The sequence below is a fragment of the Branchiostoma lanceolatum genome, chromosome 11, assembly GCF_035083965.1.
Source record: "Branchiostoma lanceolatum isolate klBraLanc5 chromosome 11, klBraLanc5.hap2, whole genome shotgun sequence".
Classification (NCBI taxonomy): domain Eukaryota; kingdom Metazoa; phylum Chordata; class Leptocardii; order Amphioxiformes; family Branchiostomatidae; genus Branchiostoma; species Branchiostoma lanceolatum.
The window spans coordinates 2733954-2746066 of NC_089732.1; the positions used below are offsets into that span (position 1 = coordinate 2733954).

A 12113-nucleotide genomic window follows, 5' to 3' on the forward strand; every position below is an offset into this window, starting at 1 on the left:
ACTCATTTTTACCATTACCAAGAAGCGAGAAGAAGCCGAGCCTATATGCTAGATTACGATACCCATACCTTACCAACATGTATAGCGGTTGGTTGTCATATCCTTGTCGGGCAGCTGTAGGCATATTTTCTAGCAATTAAAAGCAGCCTGGGTCCGTTCGAGTACTCTTTAATAGCCCGACAACCGCAGGGAATCCCAAGGGGCTCCGCTGTAGAGTTCGAAAATAGCTCGTAAACTGCCCCTACTTGCAATAGACATTATGACCAAAGCATAAGACACGCCCGAAAGTGCAAAAGAAAAACAGCCCGCAAACTACTCGGTCGGGCCCCTATTTGCAATCGCGACCAAGGCTTTTAAGACATTTATACGACCGCCCTGAAACCTACAACCAGAGTCCAAACGGCGATAAGAGTCCAGGTGGCACACAGGGAAGCAGAAAGACCCGCACCGCCTGACACCAGACCGGCACACGCACAGCAGACCCGAGCCAGCGCTGACACCATGTAGTTCCAGAAGAAGACCTATTAGATAGATGGAATATTCACTAATTATACGTTACTTGATATACATCTATGTATGTATCCATAACTAGTATTTGTATTTCAACGGGCGGTAGCTCCAGCGTACACGGCGTTTTAAAAAGAATTGTCAGCAGCTTTTGTACATATTCATCTAGCATCCTCTTTCGGATGTTTGAAAGGACCAGATCTTTTGACCCATTGAGACGTCACACTCGCGACAAGCCACGTGTCAAGAATGGTTGGGCCAGAGAGCTGAAAAAGACTTAGTAATTCGGTCGAAAATTTCGGTGAATCCGATATTTCGAACAGCTTAACCTTTTCATAATGACTAATTTAATTTTCCAAATCAGATGAACTGTCGTGCTGATAGCCTGACCTGTTTAGAGTGCATGTGGGCCATTACAGAGTCGGAGCCCAGGCTGGTGGACAGAACCAGGTACTGCCGGCTGTGCTGATCGTACTGCGGCCAGGTCACGGGGAGGTCCGCGGAGTTGGGGTTGCTTCAAAGTTATGAAATATGAAAGATATTTTTTATTGAGGTTAGATGTTCAACCCACAATGGTCAGGAGACATTGGCTTCTTTGAAACAACGTCGAAAAGCCAACAGTTCCTCGGTTTTTATTACGCACGCCGTTTTGGAAGGGATTTCCCTATAGCTAGCTCAACTCTTAACAGGCTCATAGTTGTGCTTCTGGTTACAATTAGTTCTTCACTTAACTGGGAGACCCCGGTTCAATCCTGGGAAGGACATCTCGGTTAGGGCTACACCTATGTGTCACCAGACACTACAAGGGTATGGGCTAGCAACCCCTCCGTGTAAAGATATATCCAGATACTGAAACAGCAAAGAACTTGCTCCTATATATGCCACTAGTCACTACAGGGTCTGAAATAAACTAAGATTTGGTTGAACGACGCAAACAAGCTTGCAAGACGATAGGTTTTTGTTGATCGGTAAGGTGTGAAAAGCTTTGGAAATCTTTAGAGATGAGATGAATAATTTACGTCTTTAACAATACCATTGTGGACATAAAAAACAATAATAAAACACAAGGCGATTTTTACGAACCCCGTTTTGGCAAAGTCCGTCCAGGTTCTCCTCATCTGCAGCCCCAGCAGCTTCTCCGCGTCGGTCATCATGTCTGACCGGGAGGACGGCCACAGGAAGTAATTCTCTTCGCCGTGGGAAGCTCCTCCTGTGGGCAAAACAATTAGACAAGACAAAGACAGATAGACAAGTTTCTGCTTATTCCATACAAATCCCCCACTCCAATTGCTGAAAGCCGTCATGCCTTCCGACCAGATAGATTCGGGCTTTTGCGGTTAACACACACACACACACACACACACACACACACACACACACACACACACACACACACACACACACACACACACACACACAGGTGCTAGGTACAATATAAATAGCTGGATATATATAATATAAATAATAAGGAGTCGTGTTTTCTCTACGAAACAGAAAAGAGTCACTGAAGAGACACAAGCACGATTACCAATCCATTGGTGGTCGAAAAAGCTTGGCGGCTGATCAAAGAGGTACATGTAGGTCGGGTTTCCCGCGTTGGCAAACTCTCGCGCCATTCGCGTTGTCGGGGCAACGAACAGCCAATCACCGTACATCCTCATGAAATTCTTCTGTACATCACGTGGGCTCGCCGTGGCGTTTGTGAGGTACTCGAATTTCGCCGCGTGGGTGATCTGGACCAGGTTTGTGTTGTACACCCCCATGGCGTACTCCAAGTGTTCGCGGAAGGTGTCCTCAGACACGATCTGCTCGTACAAGTGGTTGTAGAGGACGATGCCGCCCTCCATGCTGCTGACCCCGATGATGTGTTCTCTCGCTTCAACAGATCCTTGAGCAAAGATCTCTTCTGGTGACGTAGGCAGGAACGTACCATCTACGATGGGGGTGAAGGAGATGTGGGAAGGGCTCTGGGCGGCGGAGGAGGCGGTCAGGACGTCTTGGGCTGTCTTGGACTTCAGGCAGGAGACGAGGTCTTCTGTGGCCGCCCGGTCACAGTCTAAGGACTGGGCCAACCTTCTTGCGTCTGCAAGGGCGGATTCCTGAGGGGAAAAGGTTGACACTCATATAAATACCTTTAAAATAAATATTTTAATTCATTTATTCATTTATCTATTTGAATATATCTTTAGATGCAACAACTCCCATAAAGCAAAAATAGGTAAATGTATAAAGTACTTTCTTGTTACTAGAAAAAATTACCGAAACTAATGATTAGCCCCACTCGGTTGTAACACTATATCAAATACATATGCTAGCCCTTATTGTATTAGTAATTAAGATGTTAAGTTTTATTTCATACTATTTTATACTATGTTTAATAGTTGTTGCCATACATTGTACCGCGTACGATTGTCGTGCAATAAAGTTATTATATGAAAACCTTGTCACTTTCCTCTTACTCATTTCACACCCACATTACGCGATACATTTCCTAAAAGACCACATGACACCAAAATGAAACAATTTCTGATTATAGTGGACAGCAATGACAACTACCATTCAATTAACATGTATGTGCGAGTTTGCGTCTAATATGCACCCTTCAACTGTCATTGAACATCCAACCATCAATACATTCATAAATTAGAATCAAAGTTTCTTGTCGCAAGTTCATCCAATTATGAATGCCAATGACGTACAGGTACAGATGAATGCGCCCCGACCAATCGACCTCGACAAAAGTAGTAGAACCTATTTTTGTTCAAAGGTTTAATGGCAGTCAGCTTGTATCATTTCCAAACTGCCATAATTGACAATCTGAAAACATCCTTTAAAAGCGGACACCCTCCCACATCTCACTCGCCAAACTAGGAAGCGATTCGTCGGGTCATGGTTGATTCAAGTCTGAGTTTGAAAGAAGTCGATTGGTGAAAAAGTCTACCTTAGTCCCTAGAGTGCCTGGCGTGAAGGCGGTGCCGCTCTGCGTGATGGCGCGGCGGAACAGGCCGGCGTTCAGGGGGCACAGGAGGTGGTGTATTACGCCGAAGCGCGGGTATATACTGGCTATACAGATAAAGATACTGGTACAGATACAGATGAAAAGTCTACCTTAGTCCCTAGAGTGCCGGGCGTGAAGGCGGTGCCGCTCTGCGTGATGGCGCGGTGGAACAGGCCGGTGTTCAGGGGGGACAGGAGGTGGAGACTGACGGAGATCCCGCCAGCCGACAGACCAAATATGGTCATTCTAAAGGGAAAACAGTGCTGTTTTTTTTAGGTGACAACACTGTTAGTGACAACAGTTTCTTTAGTCAACAGTGTTGTCACCTACCGACGTCTTGGTGGATCGTCTTTTAAACATTATGTGCCCTTGGGATACACAACTTTCCTCACTCCAGCCAGGTATTACCTGACTTAGGATCACTTAGGCTGGGGAGGTAATAGCCGTGGCAACATTAGTACTAAGGGCGTTTTTGCTCGAAATTAATATCAATATCAAGCAAAAACGCCTTTCGTTAATCGCCACGGCCAGGAGGTAAAAAGGCAGTGGAAGGAGAGGGATGGGCTCGGCCCTCCAATACCGTGTCCTAGACACAGGGGATAACAACCCACTGCCCCTGCGGCCTCAAAAAGAGCTATGGGACTGCCTTGATCATTTCTACCCAATGAACCAATTGAAGAGATGGAGGAAAACGCAAAGTCACCTGTTGACGTCCCCGCCGAAGCTGGCGATGTTCTCCTTTACCCAGATGATCGCCAGTCTCTGGTCCAGGAGACCCAGGTTTCCAGGTGCATGCTGGTCCCCCGTTCCCAGGAAGCCAAACGCGCCCAGTCTGGAGTAGGAACCACAAAAAACATTTCTCATAATTTGTTCATTCCAACTTATAGCCACATGATAATATAGGAAATATACAAAATATGTGAGGTCTTTCTATTTGTCAATTTTAGTCACAATCAACAATGATACTATCCATCGTTACCTGAAAAATAGTAGACAACGACGGAAAATAAGATTAAACATATTGATTTTGAGATCTTTTGAAAGGTCAATATTCAAGGTCAGTATGTCCTTCACAACCTGTAGTTCAAGGTCACCACGATGACGTTGTTCTCAGCGGCCAGCTGCGTCCCGTTGTTTTCGGAACCGGTTCCAACCTGCCATCCGCCGCCATGTATGTACACCATCACGGCTAGGGGGTCCTACAAGTACACACAAGGCCGACAACTGCTGTGATTACCATGTATACACCACCACGGGTAGGGGGTCTTGTCAAGTACGAGCAATGCCGACAATGGTTCTGATAATCATGTATGTACAACATTACGCTAGGGGGACCTGCTAAGAACTTGCAATAAACCTCCTCAGGACATCTCGGCTGGGGCTGCACACGTCTTTCGGAAGGGACGTAAATGACGGGGGTCCCGTGTTCGGGGAGGTGCTTCGAGCACGTTAAGGAAAAAGGCTAGCAACCCCTCCTTGTAAACATAAACCCTGCTACTGAAACAGCAAGGAAAATTGCTGCCCTATGCGCCACTAGACTCTACAAGGTCTGAACGAGCGAACGAACGAACAAACGAATGAACGATTCTTTCATTCATTCAATCACTCCTTCATTCATTCATTCCGTAAAGAGGAATCCCCACCGCAGCGTTTGTGGTCCTGACGGGTGCGTATACGTTCAACGCCAGGCAGTCTTCGCTCCACTGTCGGTCCGAGTTTAGAAACGATTCCACAAATCCGGGGAGAAACATTTTCTCTTGAGGGCAGGCTGGTCCGAACGCCGTCGCCTCTCTGACTCCGTCCCAGGGCTCGGGCTCGACCGGCGGCATGAAGCGGAGGTCCCCCGTAGGTGGCTTGGCGAAGGGTACGCCCAGAAAGGCCCGTACGGGCACGCCGTCGTAGTCGGTCGTGACGCCAGAGAGTTGGCCGTATTTGGTGGGGACTGTCGGCTCCTGTGCCGTACAGGGTCCGGAAGATAGAAGCAAGAGAGAGAGCAGGAGGCTTAGAGGAGCGTCCATTGCTGTGGTCGGGTTTTCAGTCTTACTGGGAAGGTTTCAAAGTCCAGTCTCATGATCAGGGTAAGAGCTGAAGCTCAGTAACGATCTTTGGACCGAGGAGTTAAAGTTCACCAGGCGACCTACACAATCACACACACCGCAGCAAGGAAACTGGCAGCCCTGTAACATCTGAGTTGCCCCCTTGGAATCTGTATCTGTATCTGTATAGCCGGTATAACCGTCCTTCGGCGTAACACACCAGCTCTGCAGGCACGCGGCGCGGGAGCAGCTGGTTATATTACACTGTACGGCCTGTCACACTTAACTTTTGCACATCTGACTGCAATCGTTCTTTGAAGCTATTTAGTGAAGGTGTTCCTACAGCATCTGATGGCAACGAGTTCCATTCTACTATGGTTCTCGGGAAATACGAATTTTTGAACACATCAATCCTTGGTTTATAACTCTGGTACTTAAAGGCATGACTATTTCTTGTCCTTTTCTGGGCTGGTATTAGATAATTATTAGTCGGTACATCCACAACTTTATTAGTCATTTTGTACATCATGCAAAGCCTGGATATTTTTCTTCTGTCTTCAAGTGACTTCCACTGTAGATCTGTTTTCATTTTAGTGACACTAGCACCCCTGTCCATTGGAAAATCACGAATTAGTGCTCCTCCGGCCAAAAAATAAGAGCCGGCCCTCATAGAATCTGCGATGGAGGCTAAATCACTAGTTGACAAAGTATTCTAGCGTCATCTGCAGCAAAAAAAGATCGTCATATATTGCAATGGAGCCGAGGTATTGGCGTCATGGCGGGAGTACAGTTGTCTGTTGTGACGTTTCTATTTTCCTTTATCTATTCATTTATTTTTTATTTCAGCTGCAGGCACATGGCTCATATAACTGTGGCTAGCTACAGATATCATATAAAATACATGCACGGTTGTAGCTTAGTTATATATATAACAGGGTAATTGTAGACCAGGCTTAAGTCACAGATCGGCATGCACACCGACCTCCATTAAGGACGCTTGCTGAGACATAGTGGGCGACCAATCACCGCTCGCTGCTCGGCTGCCGCTATTTTGGTAACGTAGGTTTTATCCCGCGTAGAGACCGAACAAGCGAACCCCATTCTATCATCTCCCTTTGGGAACGACTAGTTTGTAAAAACCGGTTTATTTTTTTGTAAATAATTCCCCAAAGTCTAATTGCAAGACGAAGACAATTGGTCATTCTGTATTCATGCAAATCAACCGGTATAACCACCCTTTGGCTAAAACACCAGCGCTTTGCATGTTGGTTAAACTACGCCAAAAGTCTCTCCTTCCATTGAGGTATCATCCTTGCTACTTCCTTGTATATCCAAGGATCGGAGGTCCAATATCTAACCTCCTTGGTATACACGATTGCTTTCTGCCTGCTCAGTTCGGAACGACTGCCTTACGAGTACTGGTAAGTACAAGCTTGAAAGTCTAAGTGTGCAATCTTGTTTTTGTTCGCAAGATCTTTACCGTCACGAAATGTGCGCTTGTTACGAGGGTTGTTTTTCCTCTGTTTAAGTCCCAGTAACTTAATTTCCAAACCCTGCTCTATATTCTTTATAGCTTTGACAACACGTCTGGAACCAAAAATGAATGAATGAATAGTTGGTTGATTGATTGATTGATTGAATTATGAAAATTTGAAACGTTATTGACAAATACAACACGGCAGACTGGAAAGTCTGAATCGGGTACGTATTTACAAGTCAGCTCACATCAAAACCAATCTCCTAATATATATATAATCTAGTGTACATTAATTGTGCGATTTAAAAACTCTGCTACATCTTAAATATACAACACAGAAAACGAATTATGGCATTTATGACAAATTCTCTTCCATTGGTCTACAGGTTACAGGTACATGCCACGACAAAGGCACGTGTATAGGAACACGTGTATACGCATTGGCACGAGTTACAGCATGTGCATGAGCAGGTATAACCGCCTCCGGCGTAACACGGCAGCTTCTGCATCTACATGTATATAGCCCGGTGGGTATAACCGCCCTCCGGCAGAACACACCAGCTTCGCAGGCACGTGGCAAATCATCGACGGAATGAGGATCTTCATTGGAAACTGCCCCGGGTCAGTGCTAGTGATTCTCACGCTCATCAAATTCCACTATGTCGGAATAAGCTTGGCTTCTGGACCGGACTCGAATGTGACGAGTTACGACGGAAACAGCACGGACATTTCGGCATCTGGACCGGACCTCAATGTCACAAATCAAGTCAGTAACAACTGTTACACAAACATCTCTCGCAACTCCACCCGGACCTTGATCGAAATCATTAACATCTTTACAGCTACAAACGTCTCTGAGATCGGAGAAAATATCACATCCAACGGTCGCCAATGTCCTCAAATCGTGATGACTTCTGTATTTGTACCTTTGATGGCTGTAACTATATGCCTCGGCATCTGGTCCATTGTTGCAAACGGTCTCCCACTAGCAGCCATCATGAAGCATGAGCGACTCCACAAGCCCGTGTACATCCTCATCGCCAATCTTGCGGCAAGCGACGTTCTGGCCGGCGTAACCTTCGTGCTGGTAGGCAGCTCAGTTTTGTATTCTAAGCTAAGCAGGTTCGTTCCTTCAGTCATTATCTCTCATATCCAGCTTACGGCGCTCTTGCTCTCTGGCCTGTCCTCCGCCTACAGCTTGCTGGCCCTGACAGCCGAGCGATACTGGTTCATCGTCCACGGGATGACCTACGTCAACAAAGTCACCAACGAGAGGTGCAAGGTCGCGGTGGTGGTCGTGTGGGTGTGGTCGCTGCTGGTAGCGATGCCGCCAAACTTCTGGTGGCAGTGCGTACCGTGTGTGGACGAACGGTGTCTTCCGTTGGGCGGATCGCACGGAGGCGTGTCCTACAGCTACGTGGTTGTCATTCTCGTGACAGTGTTCACTCCGATGGCTGCAATCGTCCTTCTTAACATGGGGATACTCTCTTGTTTGTGGAAACATGTGAACGCTATCGCTGCACAAGAAGCCGCCGTGGGTGCCCAGCCCACCACCAGCCGAAAATCCACCGTCACCATCGTCCTTATAACCGCGGTGTTCCTGGTGGGATGGACGCCGCTTCTCTCAAAAATGGCCAAAAATACCCAGGATATTGCACGGCTGCATGAAACGCAGGTTTTCGTGCTGCTGAACTCCGCCATCAACCCGGTCATCTACGCGCTACGTCTGCGCGAGGTTCGCCGTTGTGTTGTACGACTCTTCGTGAATCCTGGCGGAAATGCCGCGTAGCCAAGCAAGCAAGCAAGCAGGCAAGCAAGCAAGCAAGCAGGCAAGCAGGCAAGCAGGCAAGCAGGCAACCAAGCAACCCACCAAGCAACCCACCAAGCAACCCACCAAGCAACCCACCAAGCAACCAGCCAGCCAGCCAGCCAGCCAGCCAGCCAGCCAGCCAGCCAGCCAGCCAGCCAGCCAGCCAGCCAGCCAGCCAGCCAGCCAAGCAAGCAAGCAAGCAAGCAAGCAAGCAAGCAAGCAAGCAAGCAACCAAGCAACCAAGCAACCAAGCAACCAAGCAACCAAGCAACCAAGCAACCAACCAAGCAACCAACCAACCATTCAACCAACATTCATTTGACATTTAAATTAATGCTGAAAGCTATGTTTCTCTCAACTTGACAGCATGGTTCAGTGGTAGAATTCTCGCCTGCCACGCGGGAGGCCCGGGTCCGATTCCCGGCCGATGCATGCTATCTTTTTGTTTGTCTCCTTAGTCCTTAGGCATTTCATTTGAGTATTTCCTTTTTATCCCAGTATACATTGTAAGATGGAGTACAAATTTTCACATTCTATACAATACAAGAAAAGTGGTTAATATTCGGTAGATCCAACTTCACCTGCTTTTGTCAGCTAAATCGTCAAATACATTAATTGGATTCTGGTGTCGTACAATCTTTATCAAAGGCCACGCTGTCTTACTTTGATAGATCACTAATGGGAATCCCGCCAAAAATTGTGATTACTGGCATGAACTTGCAATTGATGCAGACAATCATCAACAGCTAGGGACGTGCAGGTCTTTGCGACTGGGGATAAACGAACGGAATTGTTTACTTCAGCGGATAGTGTTCAGTAATAAGGACAGGTATGTTTGTGTGTGGATAGTGTTCAGTACAAAGGACAGGTATGTTTGTGTGTGGATATTGTTCAGTACTAAGGACAGGTATGTTTGTGTGTGGATAGTGTTCAGTACTAAGTGCAGGTATGTTTGTGTGTGGATAGTGTTCAGTACTAAGGACAGGTATGTTTGTGTGTGGATAGTGTTCAGTACTAAGTGCAGGTATGTTTGTGTGTGGATAGTGTTCAGTACTAAGGACAGGTATGTTTGTGTGTGGATAGTGTTCAGTACTAAGTGCAGGTATGTTTGTGTGTGGATAGTGTTCAGTACTAAGTGCAGGTATGTTTGTGTGTGGATAGTGTTCAGTACTAAGGACAGGTATGTTTGTGTGTGGATAGTGTTCAGTACTAAGTGCAGGTATGTTTGTGTGTGGATAGTGTTCAGTACAAAGGACAGGTATGTTTGTGTGTGGATAGTGTTCAGTACTAAGTGCAGGTATGTTTGTGTGTGGATAGTGTTCAGTACTAAGGACAGGTATGTTTGTGTGTGGATAGTGTTCAGTACTAAGTGCAGGTATGTTTGTGTGTGGATAGTGTTCAGTACTAAGGACAGGTATGTTTGTGTGTGGATAGTGTTCAGTACTAAGTGCAGGTATGTTTGTGTGTGGATAGTGTTCAGTACTAAGGACAGGTATGTTTGTGTGTGGATAGTGTTCAGTACTAAGTGCAGGTATGTTTGTGTGTGGATATTGTTCAGTACTAAGGACAGGTATGTTTGTGTGTGGATAGTGTTCAGTACTAAGTGCAGGTATGTTTGTGTGTGGATAGTGTTCAGTACTAAGGACAGGTATGTTTGTGTGTGGATAGTGTTCAGTACTAAGTGCAGGTATGTTTGTGTGTGGATAGTGTTCAGTACTAAGGACAGGTATGTTTGTGTGTGGATAGTGTTCAGTACTAAGTGCAGGTATGTTTGTGTGTGGATAGTGTTCAGTACTAAGTGCAGGTATGTTTGTGTGTGGATAGTGTTCAGTACTAAGGACAGGTATGTTTGTGTGTGGATAGTGTTCAGTACTAAGTGCAGGTATGTTTGTGTGTGGATAGTGTTCAGTACAAAGGACAGGTATGTTTGTGTGTGGATAGTGTTCAGTACTAAGTGCAGGTATGTTTGTGTGTGGATAGTGTTCAGTACTAAGGACAGGTATGTTTGTGTGTGGATAGTGTTCAGTACTAAGTGCAGGTATGTTTGTGTGTGGATAGTGTTCAGTACTAAGGACAGGTATGTTTGTGTGTGGATAGTGTTCAGTACTAAGTGCAGGTATGTTTGTGTGTGGATAGTGTTCAGTACTAAGGACAGGTATGTTTGTGTGTGGATAGTGTTCAGTACTAAGTGCAGGTATGTTTTTGTTTGGATAGTGCTCAGTACCAAGGATAGGTATGTTTTGTTTGAATAGTGCTCAGCACCAAGGACATGTATGTCTGTGTGTGGATAGTGTTCAGTACTAAGGACAGGTATGTTTGTGTGTAGATAGTGTTCAGTACTAAGGACAGGTGTGTTTGTGTGTGGATAGTGTTCAGCACCAAGGACAGGCATGTCTGTGTGTGGCTAGTGTTCAGCACAAAGGACAGGTATGTTTGTGTGTGGATAGTGTTCAGCACCAAGGACAGGTATGGTTGCGTGTGGATAGTGTTCAGTACCAAGGACAGGCATGTGTGTTTGTGTTTCTGCCAAGTGTAGTGTGCAGCAACAAGGACCTGTGTGTTGACCGTTTTCAGCATAGAATAGATATGTGTTTGTGTCTGTTCGTGTGCGTGTTTGTGTATGTGTGAGGAGTATGTATGAATCGCTAAGAATTGATCGCTTGCTTATGTGCGGGCAACTAGTATGTTTGGATATTGAAAGTAAGAAGCAGTCAAGCACAAAAACACGACGCGTATACGTATCTCCCTCAGATAAAATCTTTTGTAATAAAAAGTGTGTCTTCTCCTGCAGTACCTGTACGGTTGCTCAAAAGCGCCGCCTAGCAATATTTACTAGAACTGCATCAGTTAGTGGTAAAGCGTAGTCAAATAGATACACCTTGCTGTGCATGGTCAACATTTTAGAAGTACGCGTATACTATACCAACAGCAGACGGACTCATGTCCAGGGGACGTACATAGATTAACGTAGAGAAAAATACGCGATGGATCCAGTATCACATGGAGCTCCAGCCCACCCGGGGCAATATTGTGTCAATGAGATCGTTTTCGATCTATAGGACGGAAGCTTCCGGAAGTGACAGGGGATGGTTGCACTTTTTGTAAGAGTTGCCAGGCGACGCTTTTGAAACTGTGGCAGCTAGTTCTTCACCCATGGCAAAAGTTACTCTTTCATCCTGAGTTTATTTTCATTCTTAAAAACGGATTGGTCATGAAGCAAACGACTAAAAATCGACTCGGCCAGTTGTCTACAAAGAAGAAAGCAACATTTCCTTGTTGTTCTAT

At 45.9% G+C, this 12113-nt stretch overlaps 3 protein-coding genes across 3 annotated transcripts; 1 reads left to right on the forward strand and 2 right to left on the reverse strand.

Annotated features, from left to right (window-relative positions):
- Positions 1 to 362: 362 nt before the first annotated feature.
- LOC136445093 (carboxylesterase 5A-like) lies at positions 363 to 3533 on the reverse strand. The gene is made up of 5 exons (XM_066442953.1): positions 3449 to 3533; positions 2036 to 2606; positions 1591 to 1717; positions 898 to 1021; positions 363 to 521 (listed from the first exon to the last, which is right to left on the reverse strand). Exons 2-5 carry the CDS (start codon positions 2352 to 2354, stop codon positions 363 to 365), a joined length of 729 nt encoding a protein of 242 aa, XP_066299050.1. The 5' UTR covers positions 2355 to 2606; positions 3449 to 3533.
- Positions 3534 to 3570: 37 nt separating this feature from the next.
- On the reverse strand, positions 3571 to 5543 carry LOC136445094 (carboxylesterase 4A-like). The gene is made up of 4 exons (XM_066442954.1): positions 5149 to 5543; positions 4583 to 4704; positions 4209 to 4337; positions 3571 to 3751 (listed from the first exon to the last, which is right to left on the reverse strand). The coding sequence occupies exons 1-4, from the start codon at positions 5521 to 5523 to the stop codon at positions 3571 to 3573; spliced, it is 807 nt and encodes a 268-aa protein (XP_066299051.1). The 5' UTR covers positions 5524 to 5543.
- Positions 5544 to 6802: 1259 nt separating this feature from the next.
- On the forward strand, positions 6803 to 9625 carry LOC136445175 (melanocortin receptor 5-like). The gene is made up of 2 exons (XM_066443044.1): positions 6803 to 6962; positions 7405 to 9625. Exon 2 carries the CDS (start codon positions 7611 to 7613, stop codon positions 8805 to 8807), a length of 1197 nt encoding a protein of 398 aa, XP_066299141.1. The 5' UTR covers positions 6803 to 6962; positions 7405 to 7610; the 3' UTR covers positions 8808 to 9625.
- The last annotated feature ends 2488 nt before the right edge of the window (positions 9626 to 12113 follow it).

What these genes read in the sequence shown, in the direction of transcription:
- LOC136445093 (XM_066442953.1), bottom strand. Translation starts at nt 2,354, where the DNA reads ATGGAGGGCGGCATCGTCCTCTACAACCACTTGTACGAGCAGATCGTG. An exon ending in ACGGACTTTGCCAAAACGGG is followed by an intron (nt 1,022 to 1,590) that starts GTTCGTAAAAAT and finishes ATAACTTTGAAG; the next exon opens with CAACCCCAACTCCGCGGACC. An exon ending in CCCACATGCACTCTAAACAG is followed by an intron (nt 522 to 897) that starts GTCAGGCTATCA and finishes TCTATCTAATAG; the next exon opens with GTCTTCTTCTGGAACTACAT.
- LOC136445094 (XM_066442954.1), bottom strand. Translation starts at nt 5,523, where the DNA reads ATGGACGCTCCTCTAAGCCTCCTGCTCTCTCTCTTGCTTCTATCTTCC. An exon ending in TCAGGACCACAAACGCTGCG is followed by an intron (nt 4,705 to 5,148) that starts GTGGGGATTCCT and finishes GTGTACTTGTAG; the next exon opens with GACCCCCTAGCCGTGATGGT. An exon ending in GTGGTGACCTTGAACTACAG is followed by an intron (nt 4,338 to 4,582) that starts GTTGTGAAGGAC and finishes TTCCTACTCCAG; the next exon opens with ACTGGGCGCGTTTGGCTTCC.
- LOC136445175 (XM_066443044.1), top strand. Translation starts at nt 7,611, where the DNA reads ATGAGGATCTTCATTGGAAACTGCCCCGGGTCAGTGCTAGTGATTCTC.